Below are 24,720 nucleotides of genomic sequence, written 5' to 3'. Positions count from 1 at the left end.
TGCTCCATGTTTCAGCCATACTCAGCGATCTTCAGGCAACTACCTCACTTGTCAAATTTCTATACTCTATTTTCAATGTAATTAAGATGAATTATTTCATAAGTTAAAATATTTCAATGTTTTCCTTTTTTCGTCATCCACTCATTAAAAAGATATTTGTTTCAGAACATCACTCATCACATTCTCATGCACTGCCTTCCTTCTGTGGCGTCAGTTTTTAGCAAGTTATTTGTGTAGCTCGTATGGAAGTTGGTATGTATCCTTCTACGCTGCTGAACTGAGTGTGTGTTACTTCTTACATTGAAAATACAGTGGAGCATTTTGACAAGTCACACAGTTGTCTGAAGATGGTCGAGTACGGCCAAAACATATAGCAATTTCTAACGGTTAATTTTTCATTCTTATTTTGATATAAAGGAGTAACTGTAAATAAAGTTGCATTTAAGATGGAAGTGAATGTGTATAAGTGATATATTAATGCAACAGGATGATGAAATACAAAAAACATGAAATTAAACCAAAACTTATCTCAAGCCCTTTCATCACATAAAGGTCCTTTTCCTTATATAAACTGTATATTGTGTAACTTAAGTTTCTCTTCCTGAAGATATTTCAGATTTCAACTAGAAGTTTAATCACATGAAAATCACCACATGCTGTAGTCTGTATCTTCAGCATCAAATGTCATAAAGAAGCCAAGCAAAGTCGCGTAGACAACCACATTCCCTGCCAGCGTGAGGTAGCAAGCTCCCCATTTTATCTGCAATGGACACAGGCTTCATTATGACTGGTACATGTGCAGAAAAAGGTGGCCCCACAGCTCTTCTGAATGTTGTGGTGAAATAAAAAACCTCAACACCCCACCAGGATTTGACCCCTAATTCACCAGTCTGATGACCGAGATCACATAGATTTCAGATCCAAGGCTCTCAAAACGGTGCATATTAAGATTATAATAATATCTGCCAGTCCAGAAAGTGTCAGTTCCTAGAAGACTGTAATGCAGAGGTTTGCTTCAAGATATAAAAACAAATGATGTTTAGAATGGTAAGTACCGTCTCCACTGATGTTACAGAGGAACATACTATCTGCATCTTCAGAGCCTTCAGGTTCTGCCTGCTGCCTGATTCTAGTCTGCCTCACTTTTCAACCAAGATGCTGGAGACAGCAATTTCCTCCAAAAAGTTTGGGCCTTACATTACAAAAGATAATACTCTTCACAGTCACCATTGTAAGAACCTCAAATCCATTTAAAATCAGTGCTCCACCAAATAAAAACTTTTGGGAAGAACTTCAGCACCCATTTCCCTTAAAATTCTCTAATTTGTGTACAGAAAGTTAATTATACAAAATTCCTACTGATTTCTGGGTATAGTTTCCATTAATATAAATTCAGTTTCCCTGACAGATGGCAAGAATAAAATTAGGACATCAGGCAAAAAATTTTCAGAATGTCCACCAAGCATAACAACACATAGTGGAGACTGACCAGAGAAAGGATTACGGCAAAAGTTTGATGAAATTCCTAAACATTATACTTACCACTGGTGCACTCTCTGGAGACCTTGCCAGGACAATGGGCAGTGCAAAGGAAGACACTACGAATCCCATTGTTATAAATATAGCAAATTCATATGCAGCTGTGCTACTTGAACCAGAATTCTCTGCATGACGTCGGGCTATTAGGGTTGGCAGTGGGGCCAGAACGTAAAAAAGCACCACAAAAAATGTCCACCAAACTCTGAAAGAATAATACATAATACAGATTTAAACAATTTATCTTGAAAGGCCAAACTGTGGAAAATGCAAGGTGTGATATTTGAGGTTCACATGGCAGTGAATGTTACGGCTGTGTGTAGTCTGGTAGATATATGCCAGTGTATCTAAGGAACCTGCTGCTTCCATCTCCTTACCAGAAGAAATCATTGCTGTGATAAACTCAGAGCTCACCATGACTACATTTCTCATAGCAAACTGCATCAACAACTAACAAGTTTCACATTCCACTCTCTTCATTCTTACTTGAGTACAGAAAACAGCCAAATGTCTATATTCAAATCTTGCACTTCAACTTGTTGTGTAAGAGCTTGTTTATTTCCTTATTCCTTTGACAAAAGCATCTCTAATGTGAAAGCTCACATTATGCCATGGTCAAGTGGCTTTTGTTCCTGCTTCTTATTCAGAACATCCCAAGTCTTGGCCTGGAGACCAGCTACCCTGTTTTCTTGACCTTGGCACCAGTTGGAATAGTCCCTTGAGACAGGCCATAACTGCTCCCATGTCCTTTCCAGCTCATAAACCATTAATCAGCATCTCGTTTCATGCTATACAGATTGAGCTAATGACAGCATCATTAAATAAATTAATTTTTTTATATAAATTAAATAAACCCTTCAGGCAAATGGTGTAACAGTACCTCAAATTAGGCTACAGCCACTTCCAGATGGTTTCTAATTCATTATTCATTACACATCTTATTACATGCTACAGAAGCTGAGATACTGACAGCATCATTATACAAACATAAATTCAGAACAACCTGTTAGCTGCTATTAGGACATTCCTAATGAGAAAGAACATACACTTAATGGCTAAACTCCACTTTTGTATATCTATGAATTCACTTACTTGTAGTCTGGTAAGGCGCATCCCAGTATGACTAATGTCATACCAATTGACCCAGCAAATGCCAAAGTAACAAGCCTAAAAGAAAAGCATAAAATCACTTGGGGAAAAATAACACATCAGTGTTTTACAACACAAATTAATTATTTCACACTTAATCAGCATCATGCTTAAACCACTGTTGGCCATCCTGCACAATTTATCAGACACAAATATTGATGGGAAATACCTAGCATTCCAGCTTGATAACTGTTAACAATGTCAGTTAGTTACAATGCATAATAATGGAAATAGAGAATTTTAAATGCAACTTACGCTGTGTGTGTTGAAGTTCAAGCATGAAAAAGAAAATAAATATTAATTAGTACACAATAATACTGTTCAATTTGTGAACAAGAAAATCAATTGTATCAAGTCTTATTCTCAAAATTTGACCTGAGTTGGTGAGGTTTATGACAGAAACATTCTTGGTCTATCATAATTCCCCACATTTTTTAAATACATAAAACCACACAATTCATCCCACTTATCTCATTCTTTTATGTAACTGTTCTAATTTTCAATGTGTTTAGCATATCTAAAGAAGGAAGTCATATTTTCTGTTTACAGTTTCCATAATTATAACAATAAATACTGGCATCAAATGCTCATAGTGATGTCAAAACCAATGGGGAGCAGTGTTAACTGAATGTACAAATGCAGCCCTAGAAAACCAAATATCGTTGGCTAGAAACAGTTAATGATTAAATGTAAACAGGGTAAAGAGAGAAACCAGAAAAATTAGGGTAAACTAACAAAAATAAAATTAAATAAGAAACACTGATAGTACCAGCGTTATTAAATGCGACAAAATGTAATAAAGGTAAAAAGGAATGTGTCTAGCTAAAATAAAACAGGGATTTTTCAACAATGCAAATGCTTTATATGGGATGTATATTAAAACAAGAAGTTTCATAACATAGTAGCCCCAGTGGAACTTGCAAAATCCTAACAAATTTCGGTACACCTTGCCGCTTCACTCTTGCACCACATCCACTTTCTTCAAGCCCTTCGTAGCCCTGTACACATCTGGTCAAAGGAACAAACTCTCGCTCATAGCACTTTGGAAGAAAAGGATGTAGCCTGAAAAGACTACATCACTACATCGTTTATCATACAATACTAATTCTTAATACCAAGAATCCGAAAAGAGAAAATTTTTTCAAACTGTAAGAACAGATATCCGGTCAACTGCAGAAAGTAATATTCATCTACAAGCAATCACTATTTAACTAAAATTATTAATGTGAATCACAACGTAACATTCAAATGCTTAATTATTACTTTCCCCACTTCATACATACCTTTAACGCCAGCCATACTTGAAACATATGACAGTTGGGCGGGGTGACGTCATGCACCTGTTCCCAGCAGCTTTATTTACAATTAGGCATGTATATATACTATCTTAATCATAAAATGTTCCCGTGTATTCTGATGCTGAAAAATTGTTTTAATTAAAGTTAGTATTACAATTATGCCGCAGCTTTCATCACAAGTGTGCTGCTGTTGAACGATATTGCGCATTACAAGTCTATTTTCATTCTTTGTACGTTCAAGAAAGCAACTGACGGAATACGACGTAGAAATCCATTACGGTATTATTTCAGTGTCAATAAAACTGAGAATTCTGTTATACTACTTGATTCAGAAGCATTTTATACGTTACTGTGCTGTATTGGTTTTTTATTAAATGCGCGAGTACGATCTAAATATGGGGTATTACTTTTAATTTCTCTGATAATCTTTGTAATATATTCGGCAACATCGCAAGCGCGTTGTGTGGAAGCAGTAGATTGGTGGCTGTTGCGGTCAGGCTATCTGTCGAGTGGCGTGAAAGACCCCTACGAATTATAAGAAACGAATAATGGCAGAAGGACGAAAGTAAGTAATAGCAACACAGCATCTCATATTAGTTACTGATATAATACTGATTATTTAGATATACACTGCAATGTGTATGTTGTATAAAACGTGTTGGGTCAGCAGAAGTGCTTCAAATTTACGTTGTCATGTTCCCTTTGCTCGATTGTTCGGAATACCCATGAGAAACGTCTAAACGTAACATTATTTATTTACTATATTATCATTATCGATCATTTTTTGTATGTAATCTCCCGTTTTATGTTTATTATTTTAGGATATCCAGATCAAAATAACGGATTTATTTTTGTTCAACAGTGCTCCGGTTGTAGTGCAGGGTTAAGGGAAAAAACTCGTTCACGGGATGATTCATTCATATTATTTCACAATAATGATGCAGAAATATCCTATACATATCTATAATCAGCTTTGTACGAAGAACTGACTACTGGTCGAGCCATATTTCGTGATACGTAGAAGGAAATCAGAATTGAGGAAACCGTAAAAAATAACAGTTTAAGTGTAATTTATGGTTATGAATATGCTTTTATCATCAGACTGTTCATTTGAGATTTTTGAAATAGCGAAGTATCCCATTAAGTAGCTGATACTGAGTTGGTTTGCATATCTAATTCTGTAGAATTAGGATTAGATTAGCGTTAGATGCTGCTTTCGAATCTCTGCTGAGACACCAGCTATCATGAAGGTTTTTGGTGGTTATTCTCAGTCCTGCAGGCGAATACCGGAATGGTGTCTCGCTTAGGCCACAACTGCTGCCTTCCCAATCCTTTCCAGTTCATTGATCTCTACAAAAAGTCCGTTTTGTATTTTTTGAGGTTAACACTCCATGTAGTACTGAGATAAAGAATGCATGGAGCTATACCGCCACTTGACAGTGGCATGGCGTTTAATAAAACTAGACATGACCTTTCACATGTTTTTAAACCTAACAGGAAGTCTCCTTGTTGAGGATGTGCTTAATTGCTGAACCATTTCAGCCACATTGGTTCAGTTTTGTAACCACAGACAACCGTGCTAATGTAACATTGTCCCAGTGTTTCCATCAAGAAACCAAATTTAATGCACTTGGTGCTACCATCTTGTACCCAACAATGAAAGCACAGAATTGTGCACAGTGTGCATTAGTTTTGTCCTTCATATGTGGTCAATGATTAGTCTGTTTGCAATTTATGATGTGGTTCCTCCTGTATTCTCAATAATCGAGCTTACATTGGCAGTTTTCATTTCTCGATGGTAGCAGTTTGACTGGTACATCTTGTGATGGGAGCCATGCACAGCAAGACAGGTCATAGTTTGGCTTTGTCCATTTTGTGTATCATAACTTATATGGAACAGAACTCACACCATATATTTGCCCCCTTCATTTGTTTTGTATTTTTTTTTTTACATTGCATTCCATTCCATGGATCCAGAGTTAGTCAAAATGACTGTAGGATGTGGAATACGTCATATAAATACAAAACATATGTACAGTCCCAGTGGAGTTCTCACACAAAAGAAACCAAGAATACACTGTGACTACACACAAGGTTATTTAAAGATACATAAGTTATTTTCTAGACAACAGGTATTCATCAACAGAGTAGAATGAATGTGCATTTCAGTATCGTTTCAGTGCTATTTTAAATCATGTATTTTCATTCATAAGACCTTTGAGATCAGATGGCAGGTTATTAAAAATGTTGATCCCAGCATAATATGCGCTTTCTGAAAGAATGAGAGGTTAGCACTTGGTTTATGAACCAATTGTATAGGCCATTGGGCCTGACAGATTTCTTGCTTTTTAGGGTAGCTGTCATGACTTCCATGTTCTCTTCCGTGAAAGAACAGAAGGGGGAGTCTTGTGTAATGTGACGGGTGGAAACATTGCATTGCTTTGCTATCTATTCAGAATTAGCTTTAAGTGGTCGAAAAAGGATGGATTCTGCTTCTTGAATTAATTTATTTACTTGTAATGCTGCATAAGCTTCTCTCTTTTCCTTCATCTGTGCTTTGTTCACTTAGAGAAATTCTTGTCGCCATTACAAGTTTGTTGTTGAAGCTCTACATATTCTTTTTTATGCCCTTTGTATTTGGAATTATTAGTTAAGTGTTTTATAATAATGTAACTGCTAGTACTGTTAATGGTTTTAGAAATTATTACACTTATTTTGAATATAAAATGCCATGGAATATTGATAATTATATGTGGTTTCGCACTGTAACCAGTGGGGATATTGTACATTTACATTCTCCATTTACTACAGATTGTCATGTCAGCAAGGAGATTTCTTGTGAGGGCATTGTATAATGCAGTGATAGTGAAGGTATTTGATGAGATCCTCAACAGCCCTGATTCAGCTGCGTTAGATAGCAAAAGTAAACCTGAGGATCACAGTACTGACATGTTAGACGCACACATTTGTGTCTTCAGTACATCCCAGCAGCCTTGTACAATAGTTGTGATGGTGAAAAGAATGTGCCACTAGCAGACAGATTCAGAACTACTAATTTACTGGAAGAAGCACATTACAGCACATCAAGCAAGAGATATCCATGAAGATTTTGGTGCAGATATGACACTCATTCATTCTTTTATAATCCTGTAGCTCATGATACAATGTTATAGGACAATGTCATGGTGATGTATTTCAGTATGTATTTACTGATGGCAGTGGCACGCGGTAGAGTAGTTGGTTGAGGCACTAAGCTAAAGCTGGAAGGTCACAGGTTTGTATCCTGATGAGGTCACTGGATATTTCAATTTGCCTAATCCTTCAAGCTGCACTATGGCCTGGGGTCAACTCAACCTCTAACAGAAATGAATACCAAGAATCTTTCTGGGGGTTAAGGGGTGGCCGACACTTAAGGCTGACAACCTCACTGCCATCTGTGAGCCAGTTGTCTGGAAAATGTCTCACAACCCTATGGGTCTCCATGGCCTGTTACAGGGATAGCTTTACTTTAGTTACTGATGCCACTGTAAGTCACTTGCCAGTCATGGTAGTGGCACTGTTTAAGGCATGAACTGTCTGCTCTCTCAGATGCTGGGATCATGGGATTGAATCCCACTTAAGGCATGGATGCTTGATGTGTGTATATGTTTATTCTTTGTTTGTGTTGTCCTGTGTTCAGGTAGAGGCCTTGTCACAAACTGATCACTTGTCCAAGGAGTCCTACTGTCTGAAAAATTATTACTTAACTGAGTAAGAGGCCAGGGCCCTGAATGGGCTGGAGGAGCCAATAAAAAAATGTAAGTCACTTAATATATCCAACTAAGTTGTATGCCACACAAAATAAGGAGGTGGCCTGGAATTTCAAGTGACAGCAAAGCAGTGAAACAGTTTCTTGATATCTGTATCCTTATGGGGATCAAAGAACTGCCAAGGCATGACGACTGTTAGTCACAAAGCAGACTGATTAGAGACATTATCATAGATTCTTTGATGAGGTGGAACCAGTTAGAATGGTTCCTCAGTCACTTCCAGTAGCAGCAGCATCCAACCATCAACAGATGATCAGAGTTACAACAGGTAAACTCTTCAAAATCTGTCCCTTGGTAGACATACAAGGATTACTACAAAGCAATAGAAGTCCAGTCAGATGATGAGTTAGCGACTGGCTGCAAAGGTTACACCAGCTAATGCCAGTTCATAAAGAGAGGGTACAAGGTATGTGTACTTTGAAATGGTGGTGGCTTTGTATCAGAATTTTAGGTATGTACTTCCAAGATAGACCTTGTAATAACAAAGAATTTGTTGTAAAGCAATTTATGACCTCAAAAAAAGATCATGAAGGAAAACGCCACCTTTTTTTGTGTAGGATTTGAGGTCCTGACAGTGGCGGTTATGAAGAATACTGTCTTCACCACCATATTTGTTTTGATAGTTATCGCATCATCCCAGAAGTCTGTGCAAGATGAGGGAACTGACACCAGTAACACCAGTGGCACTTCTCCATTGTTATGGAATGTAGACATCTGTCGTTCAACTGACATCTGCACTCTGACAAGAAGGAATAGAGTGAAACCTCACAGTAGGTTATTTGTCCACAGATTGAAAAAGCGTATAATGCGAGTGTCGGATTTATCGATGTAGCAGACATGTTGACGTTTCTGCACGAGATAGGAAGAGTCCGAAATGGTGGTTACAGATCTTCTGACATTTCCATGATGTGTGCGTCAGTACCCCCATTCCGTAGGAGGGAAATCTAGAAGCAAGAGCATTGACACCTAAGAAATTTCACCCATATGTTGCTAGTGATCATATTGGGGCCCTGTCATCTCCATGAAGAGGAAGGGAAGTGAGCCTTGCCACTGTGCAAAGTGCAGCACATCTGTTGCACCATATCACATACAATCTACCAAAGGGGTGTGCCAGGCATGTGCTGTAGGGCTGCATGAATTTCAGTAAGAACTGCTTCAGCAACACAAGTGACATGTACTAACTGATCATGCCAATGGTATCACTGCATAACCAGGGCTGTTCTGTAGATTTCTAAGTACTAAATATACATGGTGCATCACATACGTAGTTTTTGCATTTGAGGTATAAAAAAATATTGAAACAGATAACACAGTTTTTGACAGTGTAATGATTTGGAGCTGAAAGGACAAAAATGTGAAAATAATTGAAAATATGTGCAAATATAACTGTTCTAAAATGGAAACATTCTGAATAAAGATTGTCCACGTATTAATGCTCTGTTTCCTCCCTTTGCTTTCATTCCAGCCATTTTTGCATATGGGTCCTGTGTGATGTTTCGCTAGGCCACTGTTTCACCGAATATATAATAACGTGCCTTAAAAAGTGTTTGTTTCTAGAATTTGAGGAGGTTGTGTTTTCTTGTGTAATCACTTGTACATTTTATAGATGTCATCTAACACCTGCCACATTACTTGTGGAACTTTTCCTTCTGTTACATAGTCCAGTAAAACCGTATATTACAGAGGTGTTTTGGCAGGTTCAGGCCAGCATTTGCTCTTTTACCTTAGGTTCCAATGCATAATGTATGAGAGAATCTGGTTTTATGTTGTATTGTGGTAGCATAAAGCTTGGAATTGATTAGCAGAAATGTTCTAGAGTAGCACATCTGCTTTGTGCAATAGAAGTGTGTTGCGTGCAGCATGACTCAGTAATGACTTCACATTCAACTTGTTTTACAGTCCTGATGATTTGGCAACTGCAATTCTGCGTAAGAAGGATCGTCCTAATAGACTTCTTGTTGAAGAGGCAGTTAATGATGATAACTCAGTTGTTGCATTGTCACAGGTATGTGTGTATATAGATTTTACCAAATATAAACTTAAGTTCAGTGATTGTTAAATTTTCTTTGCTTTGGTAAAAGGAACTGCATGCAGCGCTAGTAGTTTTGCCATGAAACTGGAGCTTACTCCCTTGTTGCTGTTCTGGTGTGTTTAGCACAAGATGGATGAGCTGCAGCTGTTCCGAGGTGACACTGTGTTGCTCAAAGGCAAACGAAGGAAAGAGACTGTTTGTATTGTGCTGTCAGATGATACTTGCCCTGATGAGAAGATTCGAATGAATCGAGTTGTAAGAAATAACTTGCGTGTCCGTCTGTCTGATGTTGTGTCTGTGCAGCCGTGCCCAGATGTTAAGTATGGCAAGAGGATTCATGTGTTGCCCATTGATGATACTGTGGAGGGGCTGACAGGGTGAGTACCTGGCTGAAACTTCTGATGGTTCAGAGTTGTTACTGAATTGTGTGACCTATGCCAGAGCCGTTGTTCAGTCTGTACTTATCATCTTGATGAGCTGCATGTAGTATTTCCCAGCGGTCCCTAAAGCTTTGTATGAGAGCTGTTGAGTTGGGCTGGTGACAGACCTGCTGAATTAGGTTTTATCCTGAAGGGCCATATTAAATATAAGCATAAAAATTTAATGGAACAAGTAGTTGTGGGAACAACCAATTGCTTACTTTCCTCTGATAGGACATGAGCCTCATAGAAAACTACTTGTCCAACATTTCTTCTATTGTTGCACATGTATTCGTTGCCACAGTAATGATTTTACTGAGCCATTTGCGTGGCAGCATACACATACACACAGACTGATGGCTCAGTAAAATCATTACTGTGGTAACGAATACACGTGCAACAGTAAAAGAATTGTTGGACATGTTGTTTTCTATGAGGCTCATGTACCTGCCAGGTTTTGTACAAATTGGTTCAGGTATTCAAAAGTTGATGGATGGGATTCAGACGCAGACAGGAAGGAGGCACCACAATCCTAGCTTAGGAAAGTAGGGTGAAGAAGTATGTCATAGTTGCCATTAAGGGTCAATGGTATTTTTTTTTAAATTGTTAGATCACATTTTAATCCAGCTTTATACTTTAGGTGTCTTACTTAGACTCTTTTGTTCACATCAAGGGATCCTCACACTAAAAGAGTTCGGGAACTACTGGTCATATAAACCAGCTGCGTAGCTGACAGCTTCTCAAGAAATATCCTTTGCCATTAGTTTTCACATGAATGTGAGCCAGAATGATTTGAAACACTGTTCTGTCAGACACAGGTCACACCCACTGCTGACATTGCATAAGGAATATAGTTACAAATCACTTTACCCCTTTATAGTCACCAGGGTGCAGGATTCCCATGTGTCCTTTATGTGACCCAGTAATTTCTGCACAGGAACCTGTTTGAAGTGTATCTGAAGCCATACTTCCTTGAAGCTTATCGTCCTATTCACAAGGACGATGCCTTCATTGTTCGCGGTGGAATGCGTGCAGTTGAGTTTAAGGTTGTGGAGACAGATCCTTCTCCATATTGCATTGTAGCTCCAGACACAGTCATCCATTGTGAAGGGGATCCAATCAAGAGAGAGGTAATGTTATGAATGTGATGTCCGTGTAAACGTATTCCACCCTAAAATTGATTAAGAGGTGGCTGCTCTTCATTGTGACAGAAGAATTATTTCTATGAGCTCAGGCTTCTAGTGCAGAGCCTCTTTGTGTTCTGTGTTCACATCAGAGAAAGTTTCCTATGTACTGGTCTCGCAAGGTCTGCTGCATATTTGATTCACTATACCAATATTAAAATATGCAATATGCACTTGAAAAGTTCTCAAAACTTACTGATGTTTATAGAATAACTTTATACACTAAGCAGTCCTGCCTTCTAGAGGCATCCTGTGATCTTGTTATGGCAAAGGTGGGCACTGCAATACTGGGTTAAGCATTGCTCCCAGTGCCATTTATTGCTGCCATCCCCCGCTTCTATTTGTAACTAGTACCAACTCTGACTGCTAACATACGTAATGATAGAATAGCAACCATTATGCTCATGCAGTGAAACCCCACCTCATTTTTCTTTGGAGGGCGTGGATTTAAACACTAAACTGTGGAACATCTTAAATAGCGGAAATTTAACAGTTAGGGCGAGGGCACACCTAGAAAACTGGCAACCACAATTCCCAAGAACCGTTTACATCCCAAGTTGAACATGTTACTGTAAGATCACAGAAAAGTTTGATGAAGCTGCTAGTTTTGTATTTATGCAGTTAATTGAGCAAGAACCTGGTATATATGGCATATGCAACCCAGACTGTGCTAGGAATGACAAAATAGATTTGACTTTATAAAGAATTTCTCATGAGACTAAGGAGTCTGGATCCTGGTTAAGTTCTTTCAAAACAAAATAAGCACCTCAGTTTAAATTGTCACACAAGAACGCATGCACCCAGTGTTTTCCTAAGATGGTATTTAAGCATCCTGTTGCATTAATATATCATTTATTTCACATATATTTCCATCTTAAATGCAACTTAGCCTCTAGTCACCTTCTTCCACATTGCATAATTTGGCTGCATACAGCCATTGTCAGGTGTCTTCTGTCTTGCTAAAATAGTCGAACTGTGTGTCAAAATTTTGTATATTTTCTGATTAAAATAAGTTGACATTAATTAAAAGAAATCAGTTAACATCCCAGTATTGTCCTCATGGTCGCCGTCCCAACCGATCTCAGCTACCACCATATTATGACAGGACCGGTATTATTATCTTCCATTGGAGAATGTAAGTGCATGAAATTAAAAATACAGTCTTGCATTGCATCAGACAAACATACCCAATTAAGATGATGTGAGCAACTACTCAAACGTAAATTTCCTCAGTGTGCGCCTGCTAATCTGGAAATCAGTTGCCTGCTTGAAATTGGTGACGTTTGTCTGAAATTGCGGTTGCTAGTTTCGTTGGTGTGCACTTGACCTAAGATTTGTTGACTGTGGGTTCTAAAATTTAACATAAATGTGAACCTTATGTTGAGGAAAATTAAAAGGCATGTATATGCGTGCATTTAATCTTTGTCAGTGTAGTGACAGCCTATCACCTGAAGACACAAGTACAGTAAACTCTCAAAATGTTGCAAGGTAGAGGTGTCACTGTGCTTTACTAAGTAAGCACTATGCCGTGAAGGTGTATGGGGGAATGGATGTATAGATCCACATTTATCTCAGATATACAGTGATGAACATAATCCTGCTGTAATGCTGACATACTGTTTATATGAGAAGAAATTGCAGTGTTTCATATGTCAGGACATTGCTTTTATTTAGTGCAAGGAACAGCATATCTGGCATGTAAGTTTTGTATTTTTAGATTACTGATTTGTTGTATGTGACCAAGTGCTTTGGTGCATAGGTACCAGTGTTTACCACAGCCACATATCCCAGAAGATGACAATCTGCAGATGTGTAGAATGTATTTTACATTACACTTATTGAGAATGTTGTGCTTCAGAGCAACTTGAAGTCACTGTGTGAAAGGGAAATAATTTCTGGACACCTGTAAAGATGCTGATATCAATTATCTGATATGTGACCTGTATCAGAGTCAGGTTGGAGGTAGTTTCAGATTGCATATTCAAATATTTGCACTTTCGTCATTTAATTTTGTGTGCAAACAGTATTGGTAATTTGGTTGTATGACTTAGGTTTGGTACAGTTTGTCTCCTTTGTGATGACTTAATACAGGAAGAAGAAGAGGCTCTGAATGCAGTTGGGTATGACGATATAGGGGGTTGCCGAAAGCAACTTGCCCAAATAAAGGAGATGGTGGAACTGCCTCTGCGACACCCAAGTTTGTTCAAGGCCATTGGGGTCAAGCCACCACGTGGCATCTTGTTGTATGGCCCTCCTGGCACAGGGAAGACGCTGATTGCTCGTGCTGTAGCCAACGAAACTGGAGCATTCTTCTTCCTTATAAATGGTGGGTAAACACACTAATTGTGCTGCATGTTAATGCCACTATCTGAAAAGTTACATGAAGTCTACTTGCATTTCTACAGATCTGGAGTATAAGTTGTTAAATGTGTGAAAGTAAAGTTGTCCCTGTGCTTAACTAATTAAACACTACACAATGAAGGCGTATGGGGGAGTGGCTGTATAGACCTACATTTTCTTGGCCTCAACACTAGCTGGAGGTGAGTGGTCAGCTTCGTGCCAGTTGCTTTACCCCTGGGGAAAGAACCCCCCAGTAGCCATTGAACAGGAGGTTTGGTGAACCTCAGAGCCAATCTGGATGATGTGGAGAAGAGAAAATTCTTACCCCTACCAGGACTTGAACTCTGACCCCTCAACTGTCCAACCCATAGCCAGTCACTCTACTAACTATGCTATCCTGGCTTCCTGGCAAATGTGTACTGGGGAAAAAAAAAGTTTCATTCAAAAGTTGTAGATGACTGAAACACATTCTATGCCCAGTACACTCTTTATGTAAATCTCATGGTTCTGAAGATTAACCGTGATTGTACCAGAGTTGTGGTAGTGGCAGACTGTGGGCTGGATTGCTGTGGTTCATTTTGTGATTGGTGAGATTCTTCTCTTCTCCACAGCATCCAGACTGGCTCTTGGGCCCACCCAGCCTCCTGTCCAGTGGTTACCGGAGTCACTTTCCAGGGGGGTAAAACTGTTGGTGCAGAGGTCACATAAATAGTGGAGCTCTACCTCTACTTCCCCATATGTCTTTATAGTGTAGTGTTGAATTAATCACAGGGACAACTTTTGTAGCCTGTTACAGTATGCTACAGACCATTCTGTCATGGCACGTCTTACATGTTTGCTCTGCAAGAAACATTCGGACATTGCAAGCTCTGATCTCATGTGGACTTGTACATTCTAAATCTTGCATCACTCTTGCCAAAACCCAGATCACAGTGTGAACTGTGTATGGTGTCCATACACATGGTGTGACACAAATTGCCACTCGTGGAGTTGATTTCATTGCTTATAAATCAGGAAGAACTGATATAGCATTACTATTGCTGAGATGTATCAAAGCATGTGTGTCAGTTACCCCTACCTCTCAGTCAGTCATTTTAAATGATGGGTGTGTAATGTAGGCTCTCAACCAAGATATCTGGCCTTATTTTTGTGGGTATTTTATATCATAGGACTTTTGGACCAAAGTAGGAAAGACGGAGTAAAACAGGTATCAGGGTTCCCACTCCGCTGCACTGTGCAGACCATCATGCTTGAGACAAGCATACGCCTCACCCGTGTATATGGCATGTGCTTGCAGGATTATCAGACTACCCAGAATTGATAAGGCCTGCACCTTGATGTGGGAAACAGCATATGACTCTCACGGCAGCTACGTGAGGGAAACAGGCGTGTCATTTTGACTTTGTTATCTTATGACAGCTACATGCCTGAGACTCTTGCTTATACCAGTTGCAGATATGAAATTCCTGCAGTGCTGTGATTCATATTTTGTTTGATTTATGGTGCTTTTTATTTCATATTTTGAATAGGGCACAGTTATAATTAAATGCCATTATTTCATTCATTCAGGCAGTGATGGCCTATTGTAAGAATTTAAATCTGATACCTCAAAAGTTACAGGGAGTGAAGGCACCTGAATTGTTATAATTGTATGTTTCTTAAGCCATCCTCTTTTTTACATTTTAGGACCAGAAATTATGAGCAAGCTAGCTGGAGAATCTGAAAGTAACTTACGCAAAGCATTTGAGGAGGCTGATAAAAATGCTCCGGCGATTATCTTCATCGATGAACTGGATGCTATTGCTCCAAAACGTGAAAAGGTGTGTGAAGGATGTCATCTTCAGTTATGTTTTGCTATGAATGCTGTAACAGGAGTAAGAAAGAACAGTGAGAATGTTAATGCAAACTTAGCTGAGCATTTTCCAGAAGAAATCTGCTGTAATACAAAGCATTTTATTTACACACATAGAACATAGGCAGTATGACATGGAGGAGAGGGTGCCAGTGGGGTCCGGACCCTGTGCAGCAGAGGGCCCCCTTCTGCCTTCAGGCACCTCACATATGCACATGTAACTATAAGTCTGTCAGAATATCAGTCCTGAGTCATCAGATATATGAATGAAAAACAAAACTGTTGTACAAACCATTTTATTTATTTGACCATTAACCAACTGCACAATTATACAGTTATTTTTATTTTGGGGAGGTTACTGTGAAGTAAAATTGCCTTTGAGAATGTTCAGCGAATGGGTTGACCTATGCCATATTATGAGACATCTTAGTTACTAGCACTCATCTTTCTGGCATGGCTTTATTTGAAATTTGAGAATATCACTGAAAGAAGTGAGTGCTACTGCCTCTCACAACATAAAGCTGTTCATGATGTTCCAGCAACAGCATTGGTTACACTCCATTCACCCCCGTTTACCATGGGAATAGGGGTGCATAATTGACAGTTCGTAGCCTAGGCCTTTACATTAACATTAAAAGATTACTAGATTCCATTTTCAGCATACTTCTGGTGTTCAAACACCAGTGGGAAATTCTTCCATAAGGATGCCTGCACAAGGTATGACACATCCTTGTTCAGAGAGTATATGGATTTTACCATGAAAAATATACAAACAATTGATTTCTTTAAAAACCAGCACAGAAAGGTATCAACTTTTGTTTCTGTGCCTTCCTGCTCTGGTATATACTTTGTTTTGCTCTGTTATCTGTGCACTGAGCTTGCTGAAGAGGCCCTTGTTCATGGAATGCCTGGTACAGTGAGAGACCTAAGGTCTTTTGTATGAGGGAGAGTCAGTAAGTAGGACACAGATGGAAGTAACACAGCTGTAATGGACATAATAAATTTTCTTTTTGTATCACTAGGTAGCACAGTCCAGCTGCACGACAGTCTATGTAGCAGAGTTACATGCACATGTACATAGGTTGGTTTTGGTAGTCAAGGTGGTGCCTGTGTTTGAGGAGAATGCTACCAAAGAGGAGCATTCTGTTGTGCATTTATTGTGGGCAAAAGGACTCAGTACAAATGATATTCATAAAGAAATATTTCCTGTTTATGGTGGGAAGTGTTTGTTACATAAAGTGGTTCACATCTGGGCGGCAAACGTTTGGCTGATGTCTGTGAGGTTGAAACGGAGACATGGAAGTTGCAGAGACAAAAGTCAAAAGACTTCTATGCTGCGGGTTTTGATGCACTGGTAAAGCAATGGGACATGTGTATCAGTGTTGGTGGAGGATGTCTAGAAGAAAATATGTTTTTCCAGTTTCAAATATCTCATATTTTACATTTTATATCCATTTGTGACCTATTTATTTACTGACTCCCTCTTAGTTTTACTTTGTCCCTCAAGGCAAATGCTAGGATAGTGCCTTAAAATGGGTAACTACTGCTTTCTCCTCAGCCCTTTCAGGTTCAGTGAACCCAGTCCTTCCTTCATACCACTTGATGCTAAGTTCATACTTTGTAATTAATTAACCTGTGATGCACCCATTAAAGATACCAAGTAATGTCTACATAATGCACCCCTTTATCTCTGTTACTACCATGAGTAAAACTTGTTTGATTGAAATGTGTACAGACTCATGGTGAAGTGGAGCGACGCATCGTCTCACAGCTTCTTACACTCATGGATGGCCTCAAGCAGAGTTCCCATGTCATAGTAATGGCAGCAACAAACAGACCCAATTCAATTGATGGTGCACTCCGGCGTTTTGGACGCTTTGATCGTGAAATTGACATTGGTATCCCTGATGCAACTGGAAGGCTGGAAATTCTGCAGATTCACACGAAGAACATGAAACTGGCTGATGATGTAGATCTTGAACAGGTACAGATAAGCACTGTTCAAATAATTGTGCAGTAAGCCAGCTGACTGCTGCACTGGAAAGTTAAAGTAGCTGGTAGCAGTATCAGACAGGTCCCTATGATATCTCCATAAGGTGTAATTATATCTGTGTTCAGTTTCATTGGAAAGTCGAGAAAAGTAGAAGTCTGACAAACATAAGAGGCACCATGTGTGAAGGCCTCTATCCATTTTTGTGTGTCTCAAGTGTAGAAACATTAAACTTTTAACAGAGTGGAAGACATTTCAGGCAAAAGTTGCAGGAAAAATTAAACACATTTTATATCCAGCATTTTCTTTCTGTAAGTCTTAATTTTTTTTAGATAATTAAAATGTTCTAAAATCTAGGGGCGACAGTGGAGTGAACAACAGAACTGTTATGCTGTGGTTGCATTTCCTAACCTGTTGAGATTATGTTTACTGACGTTAGCCCAGGCTGCCAGCATCAAGATAAAAATAGTAAACTTCTGTCACATTTAGGAAGGGTTTGAACTTTCTTCTTTCAGATTGCAGCTGAGACTCATGGCCATGTTGGTGCTGACTTGGCTTCCCTGTGTTCTGAGTCTGCTCTGCAGCAGATCAGAGAGAAAATGGATCTGATTGATTTGGAGGATGATCAGATAGATGCAGAGGTGCTCAGTTCTTTGGCTGTGACAATGGAGAACTTTAGGGTGGGTACTATGTCATCTTGGCTGAGAATGAACTTCCTCTGTTTATACCAGTTCACATTCTGATGCATTCTTAATTTTTATACTATGTAGTATGCAATGAGCAAGAGCAGCCCAAGTGCTCTGCGGGAGACAGTCGTAGAGGTGCCTAATGTTACCTGGGAGGACATCGGAGGTCTCGAGAATGTGAAGCGGGAGTTGCAGGAACTCGTGCAGGTCAGTGCTTCCTTCTTGGCTGTTCTGCTGCGATTGTTGGAGAGTTCCTGAGTTGGAAGTTGGCACCTTGACATAAAGAGAGCTTAGTAAAAGGAAGGTTCAAATCCTGTCCCAGATTTTTTTGCAACAAGATATATTTTAGATGTTAATCTAAACAGACACATGAACTTCAAATTGTCACAGACTGCCATTAAGTTGTTATTGTGACTGATGTGATTGGCATATTAATGTCTCATCTCTCATTTAAACCTTACATATGCTTTTTACTTGCAGCCTCACTCATTTGTACGAAAAAAAAAGAAGGTATTTTGATATGGGACAGTATGAAACTTAGCTCTCTCTTGTTCTTATGTGTGTGATGGTAAAAGGCATGCCAGAGAATAGCATAGTAACACTGTCCATGTAGTAGTAAAATGGTGGCAGATTCATTAAGTTCGCTCAGAGGGATTCTAACAGTAGACTTGGGGAGGATTAAAGACAGGAAAGAGTTAAGCTATGTGCTATTCAGTATACAACTGAGTGTGATAAGAGAATTGCCAGATGAAAATTTGGTAGTGACATAATGCAGGTAAGAACTGTACACCTGTGCTGATGATAGTGTGAAGACTTGCTGACTATCTCTATATCTTGCAGTATCCAGTGGAGCACCCAGACAAGTTCCACAAGTTTGGCATGCAGCCGTCACGAGGTGTTCTGTTCTATGGGCCACCTGGTTGTGGTAAGACTCTTCTAGCCAAGGCCATAGCCAATGAGTGTCAAGCAAATTTCATCTCAGTGAAAGGACCAGAATTGCTCACAATGTGGTTTGGAGAGTCTGAAGCCAATGTTCGAGATGTGTTTGATAAGGTATGTAGATGTGTTCCGGCACATTTATGCAAATAAAGGTGCTTACAGGTAAACGTATGGCACAATGGTACAAGCCGGAAGGTCGCGGGTTTGAGTCCCGATGTGATCATTTTTTTTTTCAATTGACCTAATCCTTCCAGCCGCACTATTGCACTGGGGTTGACTCAACCTCTAACAGAAATGAGTACCAGGAATATTCTTGGGGGTAAAGGGTGGCCAGCGTGTAAGGCTGACAACCTTGCCACCATCTGTGAGCCGATTGTCTTAGAAAATGTGGGAACCTCAACATCTCACAACCCTATGGGCCTACATGTTCTGTTACAGGGATACCTTTACTTTTTTTTTTACTTACCCATCCTAGGCAGTGGGTACTGGGGGATCTTTNGCACTGGGCGTGCGGGGTTGGGGGTGCTTTGGTGGGGGGGGGGGGGGTTAAATTGGCCGGGGCATGGAGCTCATCACTCATCTCAATCTAGTAGCAAGGTCAAGAATGGTGGAGCTATACCTCCACTTCCTGATACACTTTTGTGGCATGGTGGTTTTTAATTAAGCACAAGGATAGCTTTTACAAATAAGAGCATGGTTTCAGAATAGCAGGCTGCGCCGTAGCTCAATTGGTTAGTCGCTGGTTTCCCACCATGGCAGCCTGAGTTCAATCCTGGGTCTGGGCAAGTGGGATTTGTGGTGGACAAAGTGGCGCTGGGTTGGATTTTCTCCGAGTACTTTGGATTCCCCTGCGAATTTTCATTCCACCAAATTCTCCATCATAATCACCCAGGGCAGGCTACAATAGGCCCATCAGTGGCCACCGTGCCGACTGGACCCAGTTGGACTCCACCGCCACTATGCAAATTTAAAAAAAAAATGGTTTCAATTCGTTTGTTAACTTACAGGCAGCCCAAGTGGTTAGTGGCCAACTTCTAGACATGGATGCTGAGGTTCAGTCCCAAGATGGACCATATGGGGTTTATGCACTGAACAAGTTGGGCTAGACATATCTGTGTGTGTATGCAGAAGATGTTTGATTCAAATCTTGGCCAGGACACTGGCTGTCGTAATGGAGTTTCCTTTTTGTCATATTCCTCAGTCCTTTCAAGCAAATGCTCGGATAGTGCTTTGGTTAGGACATGCTTGCTTCAATCCTGACGAGTTCCTTGTCATATATATGTCATAACGCCTGATACCCATAGTCTTAATATGGAAAGCATCGTTAACCAACATATGAAAAAGAGGGATTTATGGTGGACGAGATGGCATTGAGGTGGGTTTCTCTCTGAGCATCTCATATTGCCACTACCACTTATCATTTTTCCAGTGCTCCATAATACTAATTGGGCTGGAAAAATAGGCCCATTTGAGGCAGGAGTACCAAGGGTCTGGCTTTATTCCTAAAATAAAATATAATAAATCTATGCAGAGGCAGTGCACGTATTTTCTCAGGTGTCTTTATTACTGAGTGTGTTAGCTGGAAACAGAATTGATCATTGTTTAGTAGACTACTTTTGGATACTGAAGATGAAACAATGAAATCTGCCCAACAGGTAAAGCAGGTTTTGACGAAATCAGTTTTTTGTGTTTGGGCCTCTGGTTTGCACACCATTAGTTTGCTTGATACCATCTGTGTAGTTTTATTTAGAAGTATGATCTAAAAAATTACAGAAATTTAATGAAAATTTTATGAGCCGTTTTTGAAAGAATCTCTGTTTTATTGTTTGCGTCCCATTTGTAGGGTCCCTATTATTTAAAGGTACCCAGTGTGAATATAATTGCTCCAAAAATTTAGGCACTAATGATGCTTACAACCATATGGGTATGTAATATGAACACACCCACGCACACATGCACACAGCATTCCAAAAATCATGTCTTCATTTTTAAGGTTGTTTTAAGTGTGTGATTCTTTCAAAATCTCCTGATTGATTTTTTCACTATCACAGTACTTCTTTGTGCTATGTATAAGAAAATCATATAGGCAGCCCATCTCATCAGGGTGGTGGTATAAATTTTTGAGGTGAGAGAATCTGCAGTGTGATTTCTGTAGGTATTAGTGTTTGTCAGAATGGAAGTTGTAGACCATGCAAATTGAATGTGTGAGGTTTACTGTAGTGTTATACAGTTTATACAGCTGTGATATGCGAGGATTGTGGTTTATGTTTAGGCTCGTGCTGCTGCCCCTTGTGTATTGTTTTTCGATGAGCTGGATTCCATTGCTAAATCTCGTGGTGGAAATGTTGGAGATGCCGGTGGGGCTGCAGACAGAGTAATTAACCAGATTCTAACTGAAATGGATGGCATGGGTGCCAAAAAGAATGTTTTCATCATTGGAGCCACCAATCGGCCAGACATTATTGATCCGGCAATTCTACGTCCTGGTCGACTAGACCAGCTTATCTACATTCCGTTACCAGATGAGAAATCAAGGGAAGCCATCTTCAAGGCAAATCTGAGGAAGTCTCCAATAGCAAAGGTGACTTCTCATTGGCTACTATTTGTTTTGTTTCCCACATGGAAATTTTCCATGCCAGTGTGTTTCAGAGGTCTTACAGCAAGTGGATGGATCGACTTGGATGACCATGTCAGGACATGCATAGCTCTCAGGATGAATGCTCTGGTGGCATTTGTTAGAATGATATATTATTAGGAGTATTACATCTGTAATGTCATGTAAACTTGTATATGATCCATGTTAATGTATGGATTAGTATGGTCTGTTCCTAGATGGCGGTATTGTTTTTGGTGTGTGTGTGTGTGTTTTTTTCCTTCTTTTTCCTTTTTTTTTCTTTTTTTCATTGACAATTTCTGCCGGATAGTCATTAACCACTACAATGTTTTTGCTCAGGATGTTGACCTGGGATATATTGCAAAGGTAACTCATGGTTACTCTGGGGCTGACCTCACAGAGATTTGTCAGCGTGCATGTAAGTTGGCCATCCGTCAGAGCATTGAAGCTGAGATCAGACGTGAGAGGGAACGGGCTAATAATCAAAACCTCGCCATGGATGTAAGTATCAGATTTGCTTCACCTTATGTCATAATCATCCAGCTTCTTGTTTAAATAAACTCTGAGGTAAAACAATTTATTGTAGGCAAACAATTGAAGTTGCTTCGTTCCACTTTCTACGTGTTTCTTTTCTTAAAAAGTGTAAATTCTTTTGTCATTCACAAGTATATGAATCTGTATGAGTGAAGACAGAAGCACTGCCCCCCCCCACTGTCATGCCTTAATTTAAGATTTTCCACTGTGTCACTTTTACATCCTTTCCTTTATCTAAGATTTTCCTCAGTTTAGAATTTGGTAAAGAAAGAAAGCTTATCCTTCTTTTCATTTTGCAAGATGGATGAAGATGATCCAGTTCCAGAGATAACACGAGCTCATTTTGAGGAAGCCATGAGATTTGCTCGTAGGTCTGTATCAGACAATGACATCCGCAAATATGAGATGTTTGCCCAGACCCTACAACAGTCACGGGGTTTTGGAACTAATTTCAGGTGAGGTAATAGTGTACAGCTGTGATACCCGAATCATGTGGTTAAGTGTCAGTGTAGTATTTATTGGGAAACACTTTGTTTCGATTTTTAAAGTCTGAGATACTCCATCCAGTAATGCATTAGAGAATTTATTTGCATTTAGTGTAGAGTATGATGTACAGAAACCTAGTAGTACTGAGTGTAATATACCATCATTAGATCTCTTCAGAATTACCTTTTGTGCTTGTATTTAATACTCTTTTTAAAGCAGTTAAATTGATATTGATGTTGGGATGTATTTATAGAATGGGAAGGAAACAAATGTACAAATTAATCCACGTGGAAAGCATAGATGTAGATGGGAGGTTGATATGAAATACCTGAGGTTTGAGGTTTTCAGGCCTGTGAATGATAAGATGTCAGTCCCCTGGGATGTCATGCTGTGTTGCTTTGTAGATAAATACTAACATTTCACAAGAACCTGCTGCTTCCATCTTCAGGTCAGTCCAAAGGCAGCAGGTTCCTTGAGCACACAGTACCTATGTACCAAGCTGTGAAGACTATGATCTTCATTTGAAATTGTTTGCTTGTTGCAGATTCCCAAATGCAAACCCAGGAAACAGTTCCCAGCCAGCTGGAGGAGATCAGGGAAATTTCCAAGATGATGGAGATGATGATCTCTATAGTTAAATCCTGGCATTCTGTCAGTCATGAATAAGTGAGTTTCAGTTCGACGCCACCGATCATGATGTATTGAACTGAGCCGCAGCTCTCAACCAAACAGATGTATTAGCTTGAAGACTTGTGATACAGAATGAATTGGGCACTCGTATTCAGGATATGGCTTCATTGTGTGCATGAGGTTGTCTGCTAGTGTGTGTATGTGTGTAAGAGTGTTAGAATATTTGTGCCTCTTATTATTAACCACAAGGAAGTACTCATGTTGTTCCTCTCATAGTATAAGAGGTATCTTGGTTTTCAAGTTATGTTAGCAGCATCATTTTTGGTATGTTTCCTTTGTTTTGAATTATGCGATGTAACCTGATTCTGCATGTTATTTCTTCATGCTGGATTATCGGTTGGTCTTGAAATGAAGAGATTCCTGTAAGGCACCTCATTCGAAATAAATTTACACAAAATACAGCAAGTTATTTTTCTGATGTGATTGTGATTTAATCCATATCTTTATGTTTCAAGTGTAAATTACAAAATAGTTCCAAATGAAAGATGTACTTTGAAAAGAAAATGTGTAAGTGTGTGTGTTTAAGCAATCTAATGGTGGTTAAGTAGTACAGAATATTTTAAATACATTTAACTTATTTTTAACGTCAGATATATCTTTGAGTATGATGAGATACAATACCGTGTCTGTGACTTTGGGTAATGGCCCAGTTTCACGCAGCTGGCATGTACATAATGACAGGAACGGGTTGATTTGTCATCTTGGTGCTGAACGAATTCCATGGAACAAGCTGATTAGTGCCATTCACTCAACATAATGCGATGCCAGACTTCGTTTGTAACTGGATCAGTACACAAAGTAAACTTGTAAGGAAAGCTTTAAGAAAAGTTTATAAAGCTCCTGGAACTTAATTTTATGGTAGTTCAGACTGTAATATTGAAGCTCTTGGGACTAAATTGTGCCTAAAATCACCAGGAACTTCTTGAAACTGTCACATTGTTCCATACACTTATTCCATTCTTTGTGAGCACCCTTCACTTATTCATCTGTTGTTCCGTGCCTTTCCAGATCATGATTCCATTCTGTTAGATCCTGTATTAAACATTCTTCAGTGATACAACTGGTGAATCAGCACTTGGACTGACTGGCCATGGATCATCAGCTACATGCAAATATAATATATTGAAGATGTCCTAGTAAGCCTCATTTCTTCTTTAAGAAT

General features: G+C 39.3%; 2 protein-coding genes across 3 annotated transcripts; one reads left to right on the top strand and one right to left on the bottom strand.

The window, feature by feature from the left end:
- Positions 1 to 598: 598 nt before the first annotated feature.
- Positions 599 to 4,198, bottom strand: LOC111863256 (leptin receptor gene-related protein). 2 transcript variants are annotated; one of them, XM_023849411.2, is made up of 4 exons: positions 3,969 to 4,198; positions 2,629 to 2,703; positions 1,543 to 1,741; positions 599 to 760 (listed from the first exon to the last, which is right to left on the bottom strand). In XM_023849411.2, exons 2-4 carry the CDS (start codon positions 2,667 to 2,669, stop codon positions 647 to 649), a joined length of 354 nt encoding a protein of 117 aa, XP_023705179.1. In that variant the 5' UTR covers positions 2,670 to 2,703; positions 3,969 to 4,198; the 3' UTR covers positions 599 to 646. The 2 variants fall into 2 exon arrangements, with proteins under 2 accessions (XP_023705179.1, XP_023705181.1); XM_023849413.2 differs by lacking the exon at positions 3,969 to 4,198 and adding an exon at positions 2,941 to 3,962.
- Positions 4,199 to 4,432: 234 nt separating this feature from the next.
- On the top strand, positions 4,433 to 24,147 carry LOC111863255 (transitional endoplasmic reticulum ATPase TER94). Its single transcript, XM_023849410.2, has 14 exons — positions 4,433 to 4,548; positions 9,692 to 9,797; positions 9,948 to 10,201; positions 11,181 to 11,373; positions 13,519 to 13,753; positions 15,454 to 15,587; positions 17,355 to 17,603; positions 18,125 to 18,289; positions 18,380 to 18,502; positions 19,136 to 19,348; positions 21,507 to 21,815; positions 22,188 to 22,349; positions 22,683 to 22,837; positions 23,413 to 24,147. Exons 1-14 carry the CDS (start codon positions 4,532 to 4,534, stop codon positions 23,504 to 23,506), a joined length of 2,409 nt encoding a protein of 802 aa, XP_023705178.1. The 5' UTR covers positions 4,433 to 4,531; the 3' UTR covers positions 23,507 to 24,147.
- Positions 24,148 to 24,720: the final 573 nt, after the last annotated feature.

The sequence above is a fragment of the Cryptotermes secundus genome, unplaced genomic scaffold, assembly GCF_002891405.2.
Source record: "Cryptotermes secundus unplaced genomic scaffold, Csec_1.0 scaffold929, whole genome shotgun sequence".
In the NCBI taxonomy this organism is placed as follows: Eukaryota; Metazoa; Arthropoda; class Insecta; order Blattodea; family Kalotermitidae; genus Cryptotermes; species Cryptotermes secundus.
The sequence above is the reverse complement of the archived record's forward strand: the minus strand, read 5'-3'. Positions and strand labels throughout refer to the sequence as shown.

What these genes read in the sequence shown, in the direction of transcription:
- LOC111863256 (XM_023849411.2), bottom strand. Translation starts at nt 2,669, where the DNA reads ATGACATTAGTCATACTGGGATGCGCCTTACCAGACTACAA. An exon ending in TGCGCCTTACCAGACTACAA is followed by an intron (nt 1,742 to 2,628) that starts GTAAGTGAATTC and finishes TTATTCTTTCAG; the next exon opens with AGTTTGGTGGACATTTTTTG. An exon ending in CTCCAGAGAGTGCACCAGTG is followed by an intron (nt 761 to 1,542) that starts GTAAGTATAATG and finishes TGTCCATTGCAG; the next exon opens with ATAAAATGGGGAGCTTGCTA.
- LOC111863255 (XM_023849410.2), top strand. An exon ending in TTCGAGATGTGTTTGATAAG is followed by an intron (nt 19,349 to 21,506) that starts GTATGTAGATGT and finishes GTTTATGTTTAG; the next exon opens with GCTCGTGCTGCTGCCCCTTG. An exon ending in GGAAGTCTCCAATAGCAAAG is followed by an intron (nt 21,816 to 22,187) that starts GTGACTTCTCAT and finishes GTTTTTGCTCAG; the next exon opens with GATGTTGACCTGGGATATAT.